We start from the raw sequence: 22,164 nt of genomic DNA, 5'->3' as shown, positions 1-22,164 counted from the left end.
CTAACCCTACACCCATTAAAACCTCACCCCATACCAACTAACCCTACACCCATTAAAACCTCACTGCTATACCAACTAACCCTACACCCATTAAAATCTCACCACTATTTCAACTAACCCTAAACACACTCAAACTTCGCCACTATACCAACTAACCCTACACCCATTAAAACCTCACCCCATACCAACTAACCCTACACCCATTAAAACCTCACTGCTATACCAACTAACCCTACACCCATTAAAATCTCACCACTATTTCAACTAACCCTAAACACACTCAAACTTCGCCACTATACCAACTAACCCTACACCCATTAAAACCTCACCCCTATACCAACTAACCCTACACCCATTAAAACCTCACCGCTATACCAACTAACCCTACACCCATTAAAACCTCACTCCTATACCAACTAACCCTACACCCATTAAAATCTCACGACTATTCCAACTAACCCTAAACACACTCAAACCTCACCACTATACCAACTAACCCTACACCCATTAAAACCTCACCCCTATACCAACTAACCCTACACCCATTAAAACCTCACCACTATTCCAACTAACCCTACACCCATTAAAATCTCACGACTATTCCAACTAACCCTAAACACACTCAAACCTCACCACTATACCAACTAACCCTACACCCATTAAAACCTCACCCCATACCAACTAACCCTACACCCATTAAAACCTCACCGCTATACCAACTAACCCTACACCCATTAAAACCTCACCCCTATACCAACTAACCCTACACCCATTAAAACCCCACCACTATTCCAACTAACCCTAAACCCATTAAAACCTCACCACTATACCAACTAACCCTACACCCATTAAAACGTCACCACTATTTTGCTGCCATCCTGTTAGAAGGTAACAGATTATTTTATTACTGTGGTTAAAATGCATTTTCATTGTGTTCCATGGTGTTTTTCGCCCCCTATTGGACCTTTCTGGTACTTATAAAGACTGTACGGAAACAGGAAGTAGAGTAGTCGTTCTGTACGCAGAGAAGCAGCTAAAAACATCGCTGTGGTGCAGGTCTTTCAGTGCAGTTTTTTCTTGTCACGCTTCAGCCTCGGAAAATATTTGTTTGTAATTGCTAGTGATGATAATCTTGTTATTGATATTGTTTACTTATCAATGTTAGTTGCATTTACTCAAACAAATGGCCTTGCCTTTCATGTATGCCTTCATCCGTATTACTTTGCTCGTGCGTCATGTAAACGAATTGTAGAACATACAATACTTGAGTTTTATTACTGTTTCTAGTGTAATATGCTTTGTTATTGTACAGAGGTGGTTGCACATTATTAGAATAATGAAAGGAGTTAGCTAGTTGCTACTCATATGGTAATTAGCTATCTGGTTTGTCATCATGCCAGATACATTGTACCTTGGCGCGCGCTTTGTATTTATGCAAATTCAACTTGAAATGTATAATGTACAGTATGTCGATGTGAATTGAATACTAAAGTATATTATTTTCTGTATTTTGAAGTCTCACAACATAAACGTTTTCAAAATATTCATTCAAGAAAAGTCACGCCTTGGGAGTTTTATTGAAGACTTAGTTGTTAGCTTTCTGTCTAGTTTTGCATGGGAACGCAATTTCAGGGAAGAATAACTATACCAACTAACCCTACACCCATTAAAACCTCACCACTATACCAACTAACCCTACACCCATTAAAACCTCACCACTATACCAACTAACCCTACACCCATTAAAACCTCACCACTATACCAACTAACCCTACACCCATTAAAACCTCACCACTATACCAACTAACCCTACACCCATTAAAACCTCACCACTATACCAACTAACCCTACACCCATTAAAACCTCACCACTATACCAACTAACCCTCCACCCATTAAAACGTCATCACTATACCAACTAACCCTACACCCATTAAAACCTCACCACTATACCAACTAACCCTACACCCATTAAAACCTCACCACTATACCAATTAACCCTACACCCATTAAAACCTCACCACTGTTCCACTCCAGCACCAGTCTGTTTGTTTCCCCCCTAGTCTGATAGTTTTAAAAATAAAAGATCTGATTGACTGAACGTGATACACAGCCTCCGAGAAGAGCATTGGTTACTCTAGCATGGTGGTGGAAAATGGTGTTTCAGAAAGTACACACAGTTTCCCTGTAGTTTTCTTCTGCCTTCTCGCCATTAAATCAAGTTAAAGGGGAAGTTGACCTAAAATCCCACATTTCCCAAGTGATTCCATACATTGAAACTAGTTAGGTGGAGTTCTCCTCTCTCTCCCTACAGTGTAGAACTGGAGAGCTGCTAAAATGAGTCATGTGACGTGTCTTTGTGCGGCTCCATTGTCAGTCAAAGAGCAATTAAGAAAACCATGAATTGTGGACATATTACTTTTATTTAAAGGGTCTGGTCAAATTAGCTATTTTAATCAAAAATACTATTGGTTTTAAGTCAGGAGATGTGTACTTTCCACCTAAAACAACTGTGATTATTTTATATTATTATTTAATGTGGCTGCAACAACAGGGAGGGAGGAGGCACATTTCACCTAACTAATTTCAATGTTTGGGATTTTAGGTAAACTTCCCCTTTATATGGAGGAAATCTACAACTTCGCAGCCTGAATGGAGAATGTTTTATCTACGAACCGGTCCATGGAGATATGAGTGTATAGCGGGGATATAAGCATATAAACCCTGTCGTCTACATCTGTTGTATTGGCCCAATAACGTTTGATTTGATATGATAAAACGACTCAATATCGCCATTTGCAGGCCTTTGGGCAACTGTGAAGTATACATTGTCCACCCCTTGACTGTTTTTGTACTGTTACTATAATTTAAAGTTCCATTGAATCTATTCAAACGTTGCATGACGAATGTTTTTCTCTCTCAACCACATTGGTTGACAGGAAAGTGTTCTGGGACTTTGTTTACACGCGAATCGCGTAGATTTCTCGGAAATGTATAGGATGCGTTCGTAAATTTGCTCTGGCTATCTACTCTGATTTCAGAGCACTCTCGTCTGAGTGCCAGAGCGCAGAATAACTGATGAATTTACTAAAGCTCAACACCTGTTGAAGATGGCTGGTGTCAGTAAACGTCGGCAAAAAAAGTTAATTCAATTGTGGCCAGCAGCACAGTTACAATCACCAACCACCTGGATAAAATGAAATAAGCCTAACCAGCTCTGCTAGGACGAGTAAAATGTTCAGAGCGAGGGGTTCTCTCATTTGTGCCTGGAAGTAGCTAGCCGGTTAGCTTGGGCGCTTGACTGCCGTTGTGAGGTTAAAACGCTCAGATCAACCCTACTCCGCGAAACGCTCTGGGTTTAAGAACGCCCTGAACGCACCCCGGCACTCGAGATTGAATTCACGAACACACCCAAAATCTACGTTGTGCGGGTTTGCGTAATCACGTGATGTGAGTTTTTACGCAGCCAGCAGCATGGCCGCTACCTAGGAGTAGTCATGGTTCGACCGTGACGCGATTTCCACGCCAAAGGAGGCGTTGTCCTACCGGCGGGTTCATTCCTACATTAAACCGGGGGATGAGATCACCCAAGCTGTCATTTTAACGGCATTATTTTATTATTTTGTGGTTTTAGCTCAGACTTTTAATATTATTTTATCAACATGATCAAGAACGGTCACCACACATCGAATGAGCAGGGAATAGAGAGCGGTGCTAAGCAGGGAGACTTGGCTTGCAGCCCAGAGAAGAGGAAGCGATCTGTCCGGGTGTGGTGTGATGGCTGGTAAGTCGTGTAGCTACGCCTCCTGTCCAGCTAGCTACTTATATTAGCTACATGTACAACGTTGCCTAGCTGCGAAAAGGGTTTATATCATGTTTGGTGGTCTGTTGTGTGTATAGGAACCTCAGTAATTTAGGTAGCTAGGTTAGTAACTAACTGTTAGCGTAGCTTTACCAATAATGTTACATTTTGGTTGATCAACTGTTGATTATAACCACTAAGCTAGATATAACGGCACATCGTTACATTCCACTTCACACAAACTGGCTAACTAGGTATTTTTGCTACTTTATAAACATGAACTTGTGTGCTGCTGCATGGCCAAACAAAAGTGTATACTAATGTGATCATTTTGTGATTTCTATCACAAATACCCCTAAAGTCAGATAACTACAGTACCTGCTAGCTAGATATACTGTTTCAGTTGCTACCTTTCTGAGAGAGGGGCTGTGAATATGATCACAGCCTGCCGGTGTCGACCAGTAGGAACGGAATGATCTCAGCTAGACTTAAGTTTCTGTGCACGTGTTTTGCTAAATGCGGTTTCGGTAGGATGTTACGTAACCTTGGCTGTCACTGTGATGTATGGATATTGGGGAGGCAGGTAGCCTAGTGGTAAGGTTGTTGGATCGAAAATCCCTGAGTTGACAAGGTAAACATCTGTCGTTCTGCCTCTGAACAAGGCAGTTAACCCACTGTTCCCCGGTTCTCCTTTGCACACCAGTTTCTCTACTTGCACATTCATCTTCTGCACATCTATCACTCCAGTGTTTAATTGCTGTATTGTAATTGTTTCGCCACCATGGCCTATTTATTGCCTTTCCTCCCTTATCTCACCTCATTTGCTCACATTTGTATATAGACTTTTGTTTTCTACTGTATTATTGACTGTGTTTGTTTATTCCATGTGTTGTTGTTTGTGTCGCACTGCTTTGCTTTATCTTGGCCAGGTCGCAGTTGTTAATGAGAACTTGTTCTCAACTGGCATACCTGGTGAAATAAAAATTTAATAAAGAGGCCGTCATTGTAAATAAGAATTTGTTCTTAAACTGGCTTGCCTAGTTAAATAAAGCTTATTATTGGAAATAGCTTGGTACAGTGCAGTTGCTGACTTGCTGCTAGCTAACAATTAGCCTGGTCCCAAATCGGTTTGTGTTTGACAATTCCTTGAGGAGCAGAAACAGACTGACACCAGTCTAGTTGTCTACAACCATAGACCATATCAGTTCTAGCTATGTGTATGACTACAGCCTTTCTCATACACAGCTGACCTGTACAGTAGTTGGCTGGCAACGGTTGGTAGGCCGGAAGAACGGTCATTCATTTGTTGATTGATCTGAAAGTCACTGTTTTAGCTACTTGATATCAATTTCATGCTATAGAAAGGCATACAGACTAGCCCAAACTAATACCTCTTATTACGTTTATAATAACTGTATTTTACTGTTATTACCCAACTGTATTTTACTAACTGTAAACATGATGACAAGCCCAGTGGGACTAAGGCTGTTGTCATGGCAGCACTACTGTATGTTGCAACGCTTGATTTGTTGTCAGAGGACAATGTGCAGAGTGACATAGCTAGCTACCCAACCCAGTTGGCAAGGAAGTACAAAGTCCACCCTTATCAGTTGACCATAACAGTTGTTTACTTTCAGCAGTAGCTTGGCATTAGGTAAAGTCAACACCTGTTTTATTCGGTGCATGTGACAAATAACATTTGATTAGTAGCTAATAGGCCTTTATTCAAGTTTGTCAAATACATGAATGCCTGATAAGGCTCCTTCCTGGGTGACGTTTCCCCTAGCTACAGATCTAGGATCATCTCCCCAATCCTAACCTTAACCATTAATGGGGGAAATGCCAAAATGACAGAAAGATCAGCGTCTACTCTAGGGGCACCTTCTTCCTCCCTTGATAAGGATGAGGTAGAAGCTCTGTGATCGATGCTGCTGTCTGCCAGGTGGAGAATGACCTGCAGTAACCTTTGTCTCCCTGTGGATTAGAGAGGAGTCAGGAGAGTAAGTTATTAGCCAAGGCCAATAACACGCTCTGATGCCCTTGCTCTGGCTTGGTTCAAATACTTTACCTAGGTTATATTCATGAAGTCAACTTGTCCCATAAAGAAATGTGCTTGTTTTGTTTCAACCCCATACGGTGTGCACTAAATCAATAGGAAATACCACCCTGGCTTACTATCACTGATTCAACACGACTGGATAGGGGAAAGTAAAGGATTCTACTACTTAGCTTTCACCTATTAACAGACACCAGATCAGTGATTAGGCTCTTTCAAAGAAGAATAAGGGGGAGGAGGAAGGAAGGATGCATTTTGAGAGTACTCAAACAGGGCTAGTCTCTCACTCCCGCCCATCAACACCACCTAGTACCTACAGCCTGCATTGTGCTCATCATGGGATGTGTCCAAAATGGCATCCTATGTTGTGCACTTCTTTTGACCAAGGGCACCTCTTTTGATCAGAGCCCTATAGTGCACTTACTCTAATACTAAATAGCCTTTTATGGGGTAGTGTCCCAAATGGAACCCTATTCCCTTTATAGGGCACTACTTTTGCCCAGGGCCCATAAGGCTCTGGTTCAGTGTAGTGCATCATGTAGGGTACAGAGTACCATTTGGGTCGCTGACGTGGTCTTGCTGAGTTTACTTGAGGCGAGAGCCGACTGACTCCCACCTCCCCGTTCTCACCTTGTGACTGGTGGTGGCATAGCTATAAACACTGCTCTCACACAGACACAGATACTCTGCCCTCGTGGTACCCAGACAGAAAGCTAGTTTGTGATAGCTTGTTTTGACATGGCAGTCCAGAATAGTGGGTATAAATAACTAACCAACCGTCTGTCTGTGTACATAGTGATTAAGTATTAATAGCTAACCAACATAGTGAACATGTCGTACAGTGACAGATACAGCATGGGGGTGGCAGAGGGGTCTTGTTGGGGTCTTTTAGGGGGTATCAGGAGGGTCTTTTAGGGGGTAGCAGTAGGGTCTTTTAGGGGGTAGCAGGGGGGTCTTTTAGGGGGTAGCAGGGGGGTCTTTTAGGGGGTAGCAGGAGGGTCTTTTAGGGGGTAGCAGGGGGGTCTTTTAGGGTGTAGCAGGAGGGTCTTTTAGGGGGTATCAGGAGGGTCTTTTAGGGGGTATCAGGAGGGTCTTTTAAGGGGTAGCAGTAGGGTCTTTTAGGGGGTAGCAGGAGGGTCTTTTAGGGGGTATCAGGAGGGTCTTTTAGGGTGTAGCAGGAGGGTATTTTATGGGGTATCAGGAGGGTCTTTTAGGGGGTAGCAGGGGGGTCTTTTAGGGTGTAGCAGGTTAGTTAATTAATACTTAATCACTATGTACACAGACAGACGGTTGGTTAGTTATTTATACCCACTATTCTGGACTGCCATGTCAAAACAAGCTATCACAAACTAGCTTTCTGTCTGGGTACCACGAGGGCAGAGTATCTGTGTCTGTGTGAGAGCAGTGTTTATAGCAGGGGGGTCTTTTAGGGGGTAGCAGGGGTGTCTTTTAGGGTGTAGCAGAGGGGTCTTTTAGGGGAGCAGGGAGAGGGAAAGAAAGTGGGAGAGAGCGAGAGATGAGTACATCAAAATAAAACAGAAGCACTCAGTGTACTTTGTTACAGCGAAGTATGTCCCAAATAGCACCCTATTTCCTACAGCCTACAGAGTGCACTCGGAATGATTTCTTTACACAGTGGAATGAATTAGAGGGAGTGGCTGTTTGGCCAAAACCCAGCAAGTTATGTGGATAGGACAGACCTATTAGAGGCAGGCTCTCTGTACTATAGTGGCAGTGTAAAGGAGAGTTGTTGGGAGTCCCCAGTTGATCTGCCTGTCTCCTGGTCTTAGCCTGGGATACTGTCGTCTTGGTTACACCTCAGGGATAATTCCCATGGTAATCCTGGGGTTAATTACAGAGAGGAATCAGTACTTACACACACATTACAGAGAGAGGATGACACACATACTGCCAGATCCACACATTGTACTTTCCTTGGGCTGAATCCTAACTTGAGAAACGTAACTTGTTGTGTTTAGTGTAAATCCTACCATGGCTGGTAATCATGTGACGGTAGAACAGAAGGAGGACGGAGCAGGCTGTAGGGTTGTGTGGGGTGATGGGTCTGCTGTGTGGAAGGAGAGAGAGGTTCCTCCATTTCTATTCCATGAGGGAGGGCAGGGGAGGGAGGGAGGGGAGGGGATGGAGGGGAGGGGAGGGAGGGAGGGAGGGAGGGCAGGCAGGCAGGCAGGCAACCACCCACCACCACCACCACCAACACCCACCACCACTGGATACAGATGCCAACTATCAAGTATAGAGCAGCTACTCATTAAAACACTAGCCCTCCCTTAGACCAGCTCAGTTATACACACACTGTCTGTCCCACGTTAATGACAACATGCTCTCTCTACCTGTCCTGTAGTTATGACATGGTGCACTACGGCCACTCCAACCAGCTGAGACAGGCTAAGGCCATGGGAGATTACCTCATCGTTGGAGTACATACAGATGGTGAACACACACCCACACACACAAACAGACACACACACGGAGACACGCATATTAATCATAAGTATCTCATTCTCTGTTTCTTCACTTGTCTCTCTGTTCCCCTCCACTCCACAGTAATATACAGTCATTTCCCTTCTCTCCCTCCCTCCACTACAGTAATATACAGTCACTTCCCTTCTCTCCCTCCCTCCACTACAGTAATATACAGTCACTTTCCTTCTCTCCCTCCCTCCACTACACTACAGTAATATACAGTAATTTCCTTTCTCTCCCTCCCTCCACTACACTACAGTAATATACAGTCACTTCCCTTCTCTCCCTCCCTCCCTCCACTACAGTAATATACAGTCACTTCCCTTCTCTCCCTCCCTCCCTCCACTACAGTAATATACAGTCACTTCCCTTCTCTCCCTCCCTCCACTACACTACAGTAATATACAGTCACTTCCCTTCTCTCCCTCCCTCCACTACACTACACTAATATACAGTCACTTCCCTTTTCTCCCTCCCTCCACTACACTACAGTAATATACAGTCACTTCCCTTCTCTCCCTCCACTACACTACAGTAATATACAGTCACTTCCCTTCTCTCCCTCCACTACACTACAGTAATATACAGTCACTTCCCTTCTCTCCCTCCCTCCACTACACTACAGTAATATACAGTCACTTCCCTTCTCTCCCTCCACTACACTACAGTAATATACAGTCACTTCCCTTCTCTCCCTCCCTCCACTACACTACAGTAATATACAGTCATTTCCCTTCTCTCCCTCCCTCCACTACACTACAGTAATATACAGTCACTTCCCTTCTCTCCCTCCCTCCACTACACTACAGTAATATACAGTCATTTCCCTTCTCTCCCTCCCTCCACTACACTACAGTAATATACAGTCATTTCCCTTCTCTCCCTCCATTACAGTAATATACAGTCATTTCCCTTCTCTCCCTCCCTCCCTCCACTACAGTAATATACAGTCATTTCCCTTCTCTCCCTCCCTCCACTACACTAATATACAGTCATTTCCCTTCTCTCCCTCCCTCCACTACAGCAATATACAGTCATTTCCCTTCTCTCCCTCCCTCCACTACAGTAATATACAGTCATTTCCCTTCTCTCCCTCCCTCCACTACAGTAATATACAGTCATTTCCCTTCTCTCCCTCCCTCCACTACACTAATATACAGTCACTTCCCTTCTCTCCCTCCCTCCACTACACTACAGTAATATACAGTCACTTCCCTTCTCTCCCTCCCTCCACTACACTACAGTAATATACAGTAATTTCCCTTCTCTCCCTCCCTCCACTACACTAATATACAGTCACTTCCCTTCTCTCCCTCCCTACACTACACTACAGTAATATACAGTCATTTCCCTTCTCTCCCTCCCTCCACTACACTACAGTAATATACAGTCACTTCCCTTCTCTCCCTCCCTCCACTACACTACAGTAATATACAGTCACTTCCCTTCTCTCCCTCCCTCCACTACACTACAGTAAGATACAGTCACTTCCCTTCTCTCCCTCCCTCCACTACACTACAGTAATATACAGTCATTCCCTTCTCTCTCTCCCTCCACTACACTACAGTAATATACAGTCACTTCCCTTCTCTCCCTCCCTCCACTACACTACAGTAATATACAGTCACTTCCCTTCTCTCCCTCCCTCCACTACACTACAGTAATATGCAGTCACTTCCCTTCTCTCCCTCCACTACACTACAGTAATATACAGTCACTTCACTTCTCTCCCTCCTTCCACTACACTACAGTAATATACAGTCACTTCTCTCCCTCCCTCCACTACAGTAATATACCGTCATTTCCCTTCTCTCCCTCCCTCCACTACACTACAGTAATATACAGTCATTTCCCTTCTCTCCCTCCCTCCACTACACTACAGTAATATACAGTCACTTCCCTTCTCGCCCTCCCTCCACTACACTACAGTAATATACAGTAATTTCCCTTCTCTCCCTCCCTCCACTACACTAATATACAGTCACTTCCCTTCTCTCCCTCCCTACACTACACTACAGTAATATACAGTCATTTCCCTTCTCTCCCTCCCTCCACTACACTACAGTAATATACAGTCACTTCCCTTCTCTCCCTCCCTCCACTACACTACAGTAATATACAGTCACTTCCCTTCTCTCCCTCCCTCCACTACACTACAGTAAGATACAGTCACTTCCCTTCTCTCCCTCCCTCCACTACACTACAGTAATATACAGTCATTCCCTTCTCTCTCTCCCTCCACTACACTACAGTAATATACAGTCACTTCCCTTCTCTCCCTCCCTCCACTACACTACAGTAATATACAGTCACTTCCCTTCTCTCCCTCCCTCCACTACACTACAGTAATATGCAGTCACTTCCCTTCTCTCCCTCCACTACACTACAGTAATATACAGTCACTTCCCTTCTCTCCCTCCTTCCACTACACTACAGTAATATACAGTCACTTCCCTTCTCTCCCTCCCTCCACTACAGTAATATACAGTCACTTCCCTTCTCTCCCTCCCTCCACTACAGTAATATACAGTCACTTCCCTTCTCTCCCTCCCTCCACTACACTACAGTAATATACAGTCACTTCTCTCCCTCCTCCACTACAGTAATATACAGTCATTTCCCTTCTCTCCCTCCCTCCACTACACTACAGTAATATACAGTCACTTCCCTTCTCGCCCTCCCTCCACTACACTACAGTAATATACAGTCACTTCCCTTCTCTCCCTCCCTCCACTACAATACAGTAATATACAGTCACTTCCCTTCGCTCCCTCCCTCCACTACACTACAGTAATATACAGTCACTTCCCTTCTCTCCCTCCTTCCACCACACTACAGTAATATACAGTCACTTCTCTCCCTCCCTCCACTACAGTAATATACAGTCATTTCCCTTCTCTCCCTCCCTCCACTACACTACAGTAATATACAGTCATTTCCCTTCTCTCCCTCCTTCCACCACACTACAGTAATATACAGTCACTTCTCTCCCTCCCTCCACTACAGTAATATACAGTCACTTCCCTTCTCTCCCTCCCTCCACTACACTACAGTAATATACAGTAATTTCCCTTCTCTCCCTCCCTCCACTACACTAATATACAGTCACTTCCCTTCTCTCCCTCCCTACACTACACTACAGTAATATACAGTCATTTCCCTTCTCTCCCTCCCTCCACTACACTACAGTAATATACAGTCACTTCCCTTCTCTCCCTCCCTCCACTACACTACAGTAATATACAGTCACTTCCCTTCTCTCCCTCCCTCCACTACACTACAGTAAGATACAGTCACTTCCCTTCTCTCCCTCCCTCCACTACACTACAGTAATATACAGTCATTCCCTTCTCTCTCTCCCTCCACTACACTACAGTAATATACAGTCACTTCCCTTCTCTCCCTCCCTCCACTACACTACAGTAATATACAGTCACTTCTCTTCTCTCCCTCCCTCCACTACACTACAGTAATATGCAGTCACTTCCCTTCTCTCCCTCCACTACACTACAGTAATATACAGTCACTTCCCTTCTCTCCCTCCTTCCACTACACTACAGTAATATACAGTCACTTCTCTCCCTCCCTCCACTACAGTAATATACAGTCATTTCCCTTCTCTCCCTCCCTCCACTACACTACAGTAATATACAGTCATTTCCCTTCTCTCCCTCCCTCCACTACACTACAGTAATATACAGTCACTTCCCTTCTCGCCCTCCCTCCACTACACTACAGTAATATACAGTCACTTCCCTTCTCTCCCTCCCTCCACTACAATACAGTAATATACAGTCACTTCCCTTCTCTCCCTCCCTCCACTACACTACAGTAATATACAGTCACTTCCCTTCTCTCCCTCCCTCCACTACAATACAGTAATATACAGTCACTTCCCTTCTCTCCCTCCCTCCACTACACTACAGTAATATACAGTCACTTCCCTTCTCTCCCTCCTTCCACCACACTACAGTAATATACAGTCACTTCTCTCCCTCCCTCCACTACAGTAATATACAGTCATTTCCCTTCTCTCCCTCCCTCCACTACACTACAGTAATATACAGTCATTTCCCTTCTCTCCCTCCCTCCACTACACTACAGTAATATACAGTCACTTCCCTTCTCTCCCTCCACTACACTACAGTAATATACAGTCACTTCCCTTCTCTCCCTCCCTCCACTACACTACAGTAATATACAGTCACTTCCCTTCTCTCCCTCCCTCCACTACACTACAGTAATATACAGTAATTTCCCTTCTCTCCCTCCCTCCACTACACTAATATACAGTCACTTCCCTTCTCTCCCTCCCTACACTACACTACAGTAATATACAGTCATTTCCCTTCTCTCCCTCCCTCCACTACACTACAGTAATATACAGTCACTTCCCTTCTCTCCCTCCCTCCACTACACTACAGTAATATACAGTCACTTCCCTTCTCTCTCTCCCTCCACTACACTACAGTAATATACAGTCACTTCCCTTCTCTCCCTCCCTCCACTACACTACAGTAAGATACAGTCACTTCCCTTCTCTCCCTCCCTCCACTACACTACAGTAATATACAGTCACTTCCCTTCTCTCCCTCCCTCCACTACACTACAGTAATATGCAGTCACTTCCCTTTTCTCCCTCCACTACACTACAGTAATATACAGTCACTTCCCTTCTCTCCCTCCTTCCACTACACTACAGTAATATACAGTCACTTCTCTCCCTCCCTCCACTACAGTAATATACAGTCATTTCCCTTCTCTCCCTCCCTCCACTACACTACAGTAATATACAGTCATTTCCCTTCTCTCCCTCCCTCCACTACAGTAATATACAGTCATTTCCCTTCTCTCCCTCCCTCCACTACACTACAGTAATATACAGTCATTTCCCTTCTCTCCCTCCCTCCACTACACTACAGTAATATACAGTCACTTCCCTTCTCTCCCTCCCTCCACTACACCACAGTAATATACAGTAATTTCCCTTCTCTCTCTCCCTCCACTACACTACAGTAATATACAGTCACTTCCCTTCTCTCCCTCCCTCCCTCCACTACACTACAGTAATATACAGTCACTTCCCTTCTCTCCCTCCCTCCCTCCACTACAGTAATATACAGTCACTTCCCTTCTCTCCCTCCCTCCACTACAGTAATATACAGTCACTTCCCTTCTCTCCCTCCCTCCACTACACTACAGTAATATACAGTCACTTCCCTTCTCTCCCTCCCTCCACTACACTACAGTAATATACAGTCACTTCCCTTCTCTCCCTCCCTCCACTACACTACAGTAATATACAGTCACTTCCCTTCTCGCCCTCCCTCCACTACACTACAGTAATATACAGTAATTTCCCTTCTCTCCCTCCCTCCACTACAGTAATATACAGTCATTTCCCTTCTCTCCCTCCCTCCACTACACTACAGTAATATACAGTCATTTCCCTTCTCTCCCTCCCTCCACTACACTACAGTAATATACAGTCACTTCCCTTCTCTCCCTCCCTCCACTACACTACAGTAATATACAGTCACTTCCCTTCTCTCCCTCCCTCCACTACACTACAGTAATATACAGTCACTTCCCTTCTCTCCCTCCCTCCACTACACTACAGTAATATACAGTCACTTCCCTTCTCTCCCTCCCTCCACTACACTACAGTAATATACAGTCACTTCCCTTCTCTCCCTCCCTCCACTACACTACAGTAATATACAGTAATTTCCCTTCTCTCCCTCCCTCCACTACACTAATATACAGTCACTTCCCTTCTCTCCCTCCCTACACTACACTACAGTAATATACAGTCATTTCCCTTCTCTCCCTCCCTCCACTACACTACAGTAATATACAGTCACTTCCCTTCTCTCCCTCCCTCCACTACACTACAGTAATATACAGTCACTTCCCTTCTCTCCCTCCCTCCACTACACTACAGTAAGATACAGTCACTTCCCTTCTCTCCCTCCCTCCACTACACTACAGTAATATACAGTCATTCCCTTCTCTCTCTCCCTCCACTACACTACAGTAATATACAGTCACTTCCCTTCTCTCCCTCCCTCCACTACACTACAGTAATATACAGTCACTTCCCTTCTCTCCCTCCCTCCACTACACTACAGTAATATGCAGTCACTTCCCTTCTCTCCCTCCACTACACTACAGTAATATACAGTCACTTCCCTTCTCTCCCTCCTTCCACTACACTACAGTAATATACAGTCACTTCTCTCCCTCCCTCCACTACAGTAATATACAGTCATTTCCCTTCTCTCCCTCCCTCCACTACACTACAGTAATATACAGTCATTTCCCTTCTCTCCCTCCCTCCACTACACTACAGTAATATACAGTCACTTCCCTTCTCGCCCTCCCTCCACTACACTACAGTAATATACAGTCACTTCCCTTCTCTCCCTCCCTCCACTACAATACAGTAATATACAGTCACTTCCCTTCTCTCCCTCCCTCCACTACACTACAGTAATATACAGTCACTTCCCTTCTCTCCCTCCCTCCACTACAATACAGTAATATACAGTCACTTCCCTTCTCTCCCTCCCTCCACTACACTACAGTAATATACAGTCACTTCCCTTCTCTCCCTCCTTCCACCACACTACAGTAATATACAGTCACTTCTCTCCCTCCCTCCACTACAGTAATATACAGTCATTTCCCTTCTCTCCCTCCCTCCACTACACTACAGTAATATACAGTCATTTCCCTTCTCTCCCTCCCTCCACTACACTACAGTAATATACAGTCACTTCCCTTCTCTCCCTCCACTACACTACAGTAATATACAGTCACTTCCCTTCTCTCCCTCCCTCCACTACACTACAGTAATATACAGTCACTTCCCTTCTCTCCCTCCCTCCACTACACTACAGTAATATACAGTAATTTCCCTTCTCTCCCTCCCTCCACTACACTAATATACAGTCACTTCCCTTCTCTCCCTCCCTACACTACACTACAGTAATATACAGTCATTTCCCTTCTCTCCCTCCCTCCACTACACTACAGTAATATACAGTCACTTCCCTTCTCTCCCTCCCTCCACTACACTACAGTAATATACAGTCACTTCCCTTCTCTCCCTCCCTCCACTACACTACAGTAAGATACAGTCACTTCCCTTCTCTCCCTCCCTCCACTACACTACAGTAATATACAGTCATTCCCTTCTCTCTCTCCCTCCACTACACTACAGTAATATACAGTCACTTCCCTTCTCTCCCTCCCTCCACTACACTACAGTAATATACAGTCACTTCCCTTCTCTCCCTCCCTCCACTACACTACAGTAATATGCAGTCACTTCCCTTCTCTCCCTCCACTACACTACAGTAATATACAGTCACTTCCCTTCTCTCCCTCCTTCCACTACACTACAGTAATATACAGTCACTTCTCTCCCTCCCTCCACTACAGTAATATACAGTCATTTCCCTTCTCTCCCTCCCTCCACTACACTACAGTAATATACAGTCATTTCCCTTCTCTCCCTCCCTCCACTACACTACAGTAATATACAGTCACTTCCCTTCTCTCCCTCCCTCCACTACACTACAGTAATATACAGTCACTTCCCTTCTCTCCCTCCCTCCACTACAATACAGTAATATACAGTCACTTCCCTTCTCTCCCTCCCTCCACTACAATACAGTAATATACAGTCACTTCCCTTCTCTCCCTCCTTCCACCACACTACAGTAATATACAGTCACTTCTCTCCCTCCCTCCACTACAGTAATATACAGTCATTTCCCTTCTCTCCCTCCCTCCACTACAATACAGTAATATACAGTCACTTCCCTTCTCTCCCTCCCTCCACTACAATACAGTAATATACAGTCACTTCCCTTCTCTCCCTCCTTCCACCACACTACAGTAATATACAGTCACTTCTCTCCCTCCCTCCACTACAGTAATATACAGTCATTTCCCTTCTCTCCCTCCCTCCACTACACTACAGTAATATACAGTCACTTCCCTTCTCTCCCTCCCTCCACTACACTACAGTAATATACAGTCACTTCCCTTCTCTCCCTCCCTCCACTACACTACAGTAAGATACAGTCACTTCCCTTCTCTCCCTCCCTCCACTACACTACAGTAATATACAGTCATTTCCCTTCTCTCCCTCCCTCCACTACAGTAATATACAGTCACTTCCCTTCTCTCCCTCCCTCCACTACACTACAGTAATATACAGTCATTTCCCTTCTCTCCCTCCCTCCACTACACTACAGTAATATACAGTCATTTCCCTTCTCTCCCTCCCTCCATTACAGTAATATACAGTCATTTCCCTTCTCTCCCTCCCTCCCTCCACTACAGTAATATACAGTCATTTCCCTTCTCTCCCTCCCTCCACTACACTAATATACAGTCATTTCCCTTCTCTCCCTCCCTCCACTACACTAATATACAGTCATTTCCCTTCTCTCCCTCCCTCCACTACAGTAATATACAGTCATTTCCCTTCTCTCCCTCCCTCCACTACAGTAATATACAGTCATTTCCCTTCTCTCCCTCCCTCCACTACACTAATATACAGTCACTTCCCTTCTCTCCCTCCCTCCACTACACTACAGTAATATACAGTCACTTCCCTTCTCTCCCTCCCTCCACTACACTACAGTAATATACAGTAATTTCCCTTCTCTCCCTCCCTCCACTACACTAATATACAGTCACTTCCCTTCTCTCCCTCCCTACACTACACTACAGTAATATACAGTCATTTCCCTTCTCTCCCTCCCTCCACTACACTAATATACAGTCACTTCCCTTCTCTCCCTCCCTCCACTACACTACAGTAATATACAGTCACTTCCCTTCTCTCCCTCCCTCCACTACACTACAGTAATATACAGTAATTTCCCTTCTCTCCCTCCCTCCACTACACTAATATACAGTCACTTCCCTTCTCTCCCTCCCTCCACTACACTACAGTAATATACAGTCACTTCCCTTCTCTCCCTCCCTCCACTACACTACAGTAATATACAGTCACTTCCCTTCTCTCCCTCCCTCCACTACACTACAGTAAGATACAGTCACTTCCCTTCTCTCCCTCCCTCCACTACAGTAATATACAGTCATTCCCTTCTCTCTCTCCCTCCACTACACTACAGTAATATACAGTCACTTCCCTTCTCTCCCTCCCTCCACTACACTACAGTAATATACAGTCACTTCCCTTCTCTCCCTCCCTCCACTACACTACAGTAATATGCAGTCACTTCCCTTCTCTCCCTCCACTACACTACAGTAATATACAGTCACTTCCCTTCTCTCCCTCCTTCCACTACACTACAGTAATATACAGTCACTTCTCTCCCTCCCTCCACTACAGTAATATACAGTCATTTCCCTTCTCTCCCTCCCTCCACTACACTACAGTAATATACAGTCATTTCCCTTCTCTCCCTCCCTCCACTACACTACAGTAATATACAGTCACTTCCCTTCTCGCCCTCCCTCCACTACACTACAGTAATATACAGTAATTTCCCTTCTCTCCCTCCCTCCACTACACTAATATACAGTCACTTCCCTTCTCTCCCTCCCTACACTACACTACAGTAATATACAGTCATTTCCCTTCTCTCCCTCCCTCCACTACACTACAGTAATATACAGTCACTTCCCTTCTCTCCCTCCCTCCACTACACTACAGTAATATACAGTCACTTCCCTTCTCTCCCTCCCTCCACTACACTACAGTAAGATACAGTCACTTCCCTTCTCTCCCTCCCTCCACTACACTACAGTAATATACAGTCATTCCCTTCTCTCTCTCCCTCCACTACACTACAGTAATATACAGTCACTTCCCTTCTCTCCCTCCCTCCACTACACTACAGTAATATACAGTCACTTCCCTTCTCTCCCTCCCTCCACTACACTACAGTAATATGCAGTCACTTCCCTTCTCTCCCTCCACTACACTACAGTAATATACAGTCACTTCCCTTCTCTCCCTCCTTCCACTACACTACAGTAATATACAGTCACTTCTCTCCCTCCCTCCACTACAGTAATATACAGTCATTTCCCTTCTCTCCCTCCCTCCACTACACTACAGTAATATACAGTCATTTCCCTTCTCTCCCTCCCTCCACTACACTACAGTAATATACAGTCACTTCCCTTCTCGCCCTCCCTCCACTACACTACAGTAATATACAGTAATTTCCCTTCTCTCCCTCCCTCCACTACACTAATATACAGTCACTTCCCTTCTCTCCCTCCCTACACTACACTACAGTAATATACAGTCATTTCCCTTCTCTCCCTCCCTCCACTACACTACAGTAATATACAGTCACTTCCCTTCTCTCCCTCCCTCCACTACACTACAGTAATATACAGTCACTTCCCTTCTCTCCCTCCCTCCACTACACTACAGTAAGATACAGTCACTTCCCTTCTCTCCCTCCCTCCACTACACTACAGTAATATACAGTCATTCCCTTCTCTCTCTCCCTCCACTACACTACAGTAATATACAGTCACTTCCCTTCTCTCCCTCCCTCCACTACACTACAGTAATATACAGTCACTTCCCTTCTCTCCCTCCCTCCACTACACTACAGTAATATGCAGTCACTTCCCTTCTCTCCCTCCACTACACTACAGTAATATACAGTCACTTCCCTTCTCTCCCTCCTTCCACTACACTACAGTAATATACAGTCACTTCTCTCCCTCCCTCCACTACAGTAATATACAGTCATTTCCCTTCTCTCCCTCCCTCCACTACACTACAGTAATATACAGTCATTTCCCTTCTCTCCCTCCCTCCACTACACTACAGTAATATACAGTCACTTCCCTTCTCGCCCTCCCTCCACTACACTACAGTAATATACAGTCACTTCCCTTCTCTCCCTCCCTCCACTACAATACAGTAATATACAGTCACTTTCCTTCTCTCCCTCCCTCCACTACACTACAGTAATATACAGTCACTTCCCTTCTCTCCCTCCTTCCACCACACTACAGTAATATACAGTCACTTCTCTCCCTCCCTCCACTACAGTAATATACAGTCATTTCCCTTCTCTCCCTCCCTCCACTACACTACAGTAATATACAGTCATTTCCCTTCTCTCCCTCCCTCCACTACACTACAGTAATATACAGTCACTTCCCTTCTCTCCCTCCCTCCACTACACTACAGTAATATACAGTCACTTCCCTTCTCTCCCTCCCTCCACTACACTACAGTAATATACAGTCACTTCCCTTCTCTCCCTCCACTACACTACAGTAATATACAGTCACTTCCCTTCTCTCCCTCCCTCCACTACACTACAGTAATATACAGTCACTTCCCTTCTCTCCCTCCCTCCACTACAGTAATATACAGTCACTTCCCTTCTCTCTCTTCCTCCACTACAGTAATATACAGTCACTTCCCTTCTCTCTCTCCCTCCACTACACTACAGTAATATACAGTCACTTCCCTTCTCTCCCTCCCTCCACTACACTACAGTAATATACAGTCATTTCCCTTCTATCCCTCCCTCCACTACAGTAATATACAGTCATTTCCCTTCTCTCCCTCCCTCCACTACAGTAATATACAGTCATTTCCCTTCTCTCCCTCCCTCCACTACACTACAGTAATATACAGTCATTTCCCTTCTCTCCCTCCCTCCACTACACTACAGTAATATACAGTCACTTCCCTTCTCTCCCTCCCTCCACTACACCACAGTAATATACAGTCACTTCCCTTCTCTCCCTCCACTACACTACAGTAATATACAGTCACTTCCCTTCTCTCCCTCCCTCCACTACACTACAGTAATATACAGTCACTTCCCTTCTCTCCCTCCCTCCACTACACCACAGTAATATACAGTCCCTTCCCTTCTCTCCCTCCCTCCACTACACTAATATACAGTCACTTCCCTTCTCTCCCTCCCTCCACTACACTACACTACAGTAATATACAGTCCCTTCCCTTCTCTCTCTCCCTCCACTACACTAATATACAGTCACTTCCCTTCTCTCCCTCCCTCCACTACACTACAGTAATATACAGTCACTTCCCTTCTCTCCCTCCCTCCACTACACCACAGTAATATACAGTCACTTCCCTTCTCTCCCTCCACTACACTACAGTAATATACAGTCACTTCCCTTCTCTCCCTCCCTCCACTACACTACAGTAATATACAGTCACTTCCCTTCTCTCCCTCCCTCCACTACACCACAGTAATATACAGTCCCTTCCCTTCTCTCCCTCCCTCCACTACACTAATATACAGTCACTTCCCTTCTCTCCCTCCCTCCACTACACTACACTACAGTAATATACAGTCCCTTCCCTTCTCTCTCTCCCTCCACTACACTAATATACAGTCACTTCCCTTCTCTCCCTCCCTCCACTACACCACAGTAATATACAGTCACTTCCCTTCTCTCCCTCCACTACACTACAGTAATATACAGTCACTTCCCTTCTCTCCCTCCCTCCCTCCCTCCACTACAGTAATATACAGTCACTTCCCTTCTCTCCCTCCCTCCCTCCACTACACTACAGTAATATACAGTCCCTTCCCTTCTCTCTCTCCCTCCACTACACTAATATACAGTCACTTCCCTTCTCTCCCTCCCTCCACTACACCACAGTAATATACAGTCACTTCCCTTCTCTCCCTCCACTACACTACAGTAATATACAGTCACTTCCCTTCTCTCCCTCCCTCCCTCCCTCCCTCCACTACAGTAATATACAGTCACTTCCCTTCTCTCCCTCCCTCCACTACACTACAGTAATATACAGTCACTTCCCTTCTCTCTCTCCCTCCACTACACTACAGTAATATACAGTCACTTCCCTTCTCTCCCTCCCTCCACTACACCACAGTAATATACAGTCATTTCCCTTCTCTCTCTCCCTCCACTACACTACAGTAATATACAGTCACTTCCCTTCTCTCCCTCCCTCCACTACACTACAGTAATATACAGTCACTTCCCTTCTCTCCCTCCCTCCACTACACTACAATAATATACAGTCACTTCCCTTCTCTCCCTCCCTCCACTACACTACAGTAATATACAGTCACTTCCCTTCTCTCCCTCCCTCCACTACACCACAGTAATATACAGTAATTTCCCTTCTCTCTCTCCCTCCACTACACTACAGTAATATACAGTCACTTCCCTTCTCTCCCTCCCTCCCTCCACTACACTACAGTAATATACAGTCACTTCCCTTCTCTCCCTCCCTCCCTCCACTACAGTAATATACAGTCACTTCCCTTCTCTCCCTCCCTCCACTACAGTAATATACAGTCACTTCCCTTCTCTCCCTCCCTCCACTACACTACAGTAATATACAGTCACTTCCCTTCTCTCCCTCCCTCCACTACACTACAGTAATATACAGTCACTTCCCTTCTCTCCCTCCCTCCACTACACTACAGTAATATGCAGTCACTTCCCTTCTCTCCCTCCACTACACTACAGTAATATACAGTCACTTCCCTTCTCTCCCTCCTTCCACTACACTACAGTAATATACAGTCACTTCTCTCCCTCCCTCCACTACAGTAATATACAGTCATTTCCCTTCTCTCCCTCCCTCCACTACACTACAGTAATATACAGTCATTTCCCTTCTCTCCCTCCCTCCACTACACTACAGTAATATACAGTCACTTCCCTTCTCGCCCTCCCTCCACTACACTACAGTAATATACAGTCACTTCCCTTCTCTCCCTCCCTCCACTACAATACAGTAATATACAGTCACTTTCCTTCTCTCCCTCCCTCCACTA

The 22,164-nt window shown here is 45.0% G+C and overlaps 1 protein-coding gene across 1 annotated transcript in view; it reads left to right on the top strand.

Annotated features, from left to right (window-relative positions):
* The first annotated feature begins 3,546 nt into the window (after positions 1-3,546).
* Positions 3,547-22,164, top strand: part of pcyt2 (phosphate cytidylyltransferase 2, ethanolamine) — a 32,794-nt gene continuing 14,176 nt past the window's right edge. The window contains exons 1-2 of the mRNA XM_036948107.1: positions 3,547-3,783; positions 8,223-8,311. Coding sequence (XP_036804002.1) covers positions 3,662-3,783; positions 8,223-8,311 — 211 coding nt within the window. The 5' untranslated portion in view covers positions 3,547-3,661. The remainder of the gene's footprint in view (positions 3,784-8,222; positions 8,312-22,164) is intronic.

Source organism: Oncorhynchus mykiss, chromosome 17 (genome assembly GCF_013265735.2).
Source record: "Oncorhynchus mykiss isolate Arlee chromosome 17, USDA_OmykA_1.1, whole genome shotgun sequence".
In the NCBI taxonomy this organism is placed as follows: Eukaryota; Metazoa; Chordata; class Actinopteri; order Salmoniformes; family Salmonidae; genus Oncorhynchus; species Oncorhynchus mykiss.
This window is presented reverse-complemented; position numbering and strand designations above follow the sequence as displayed.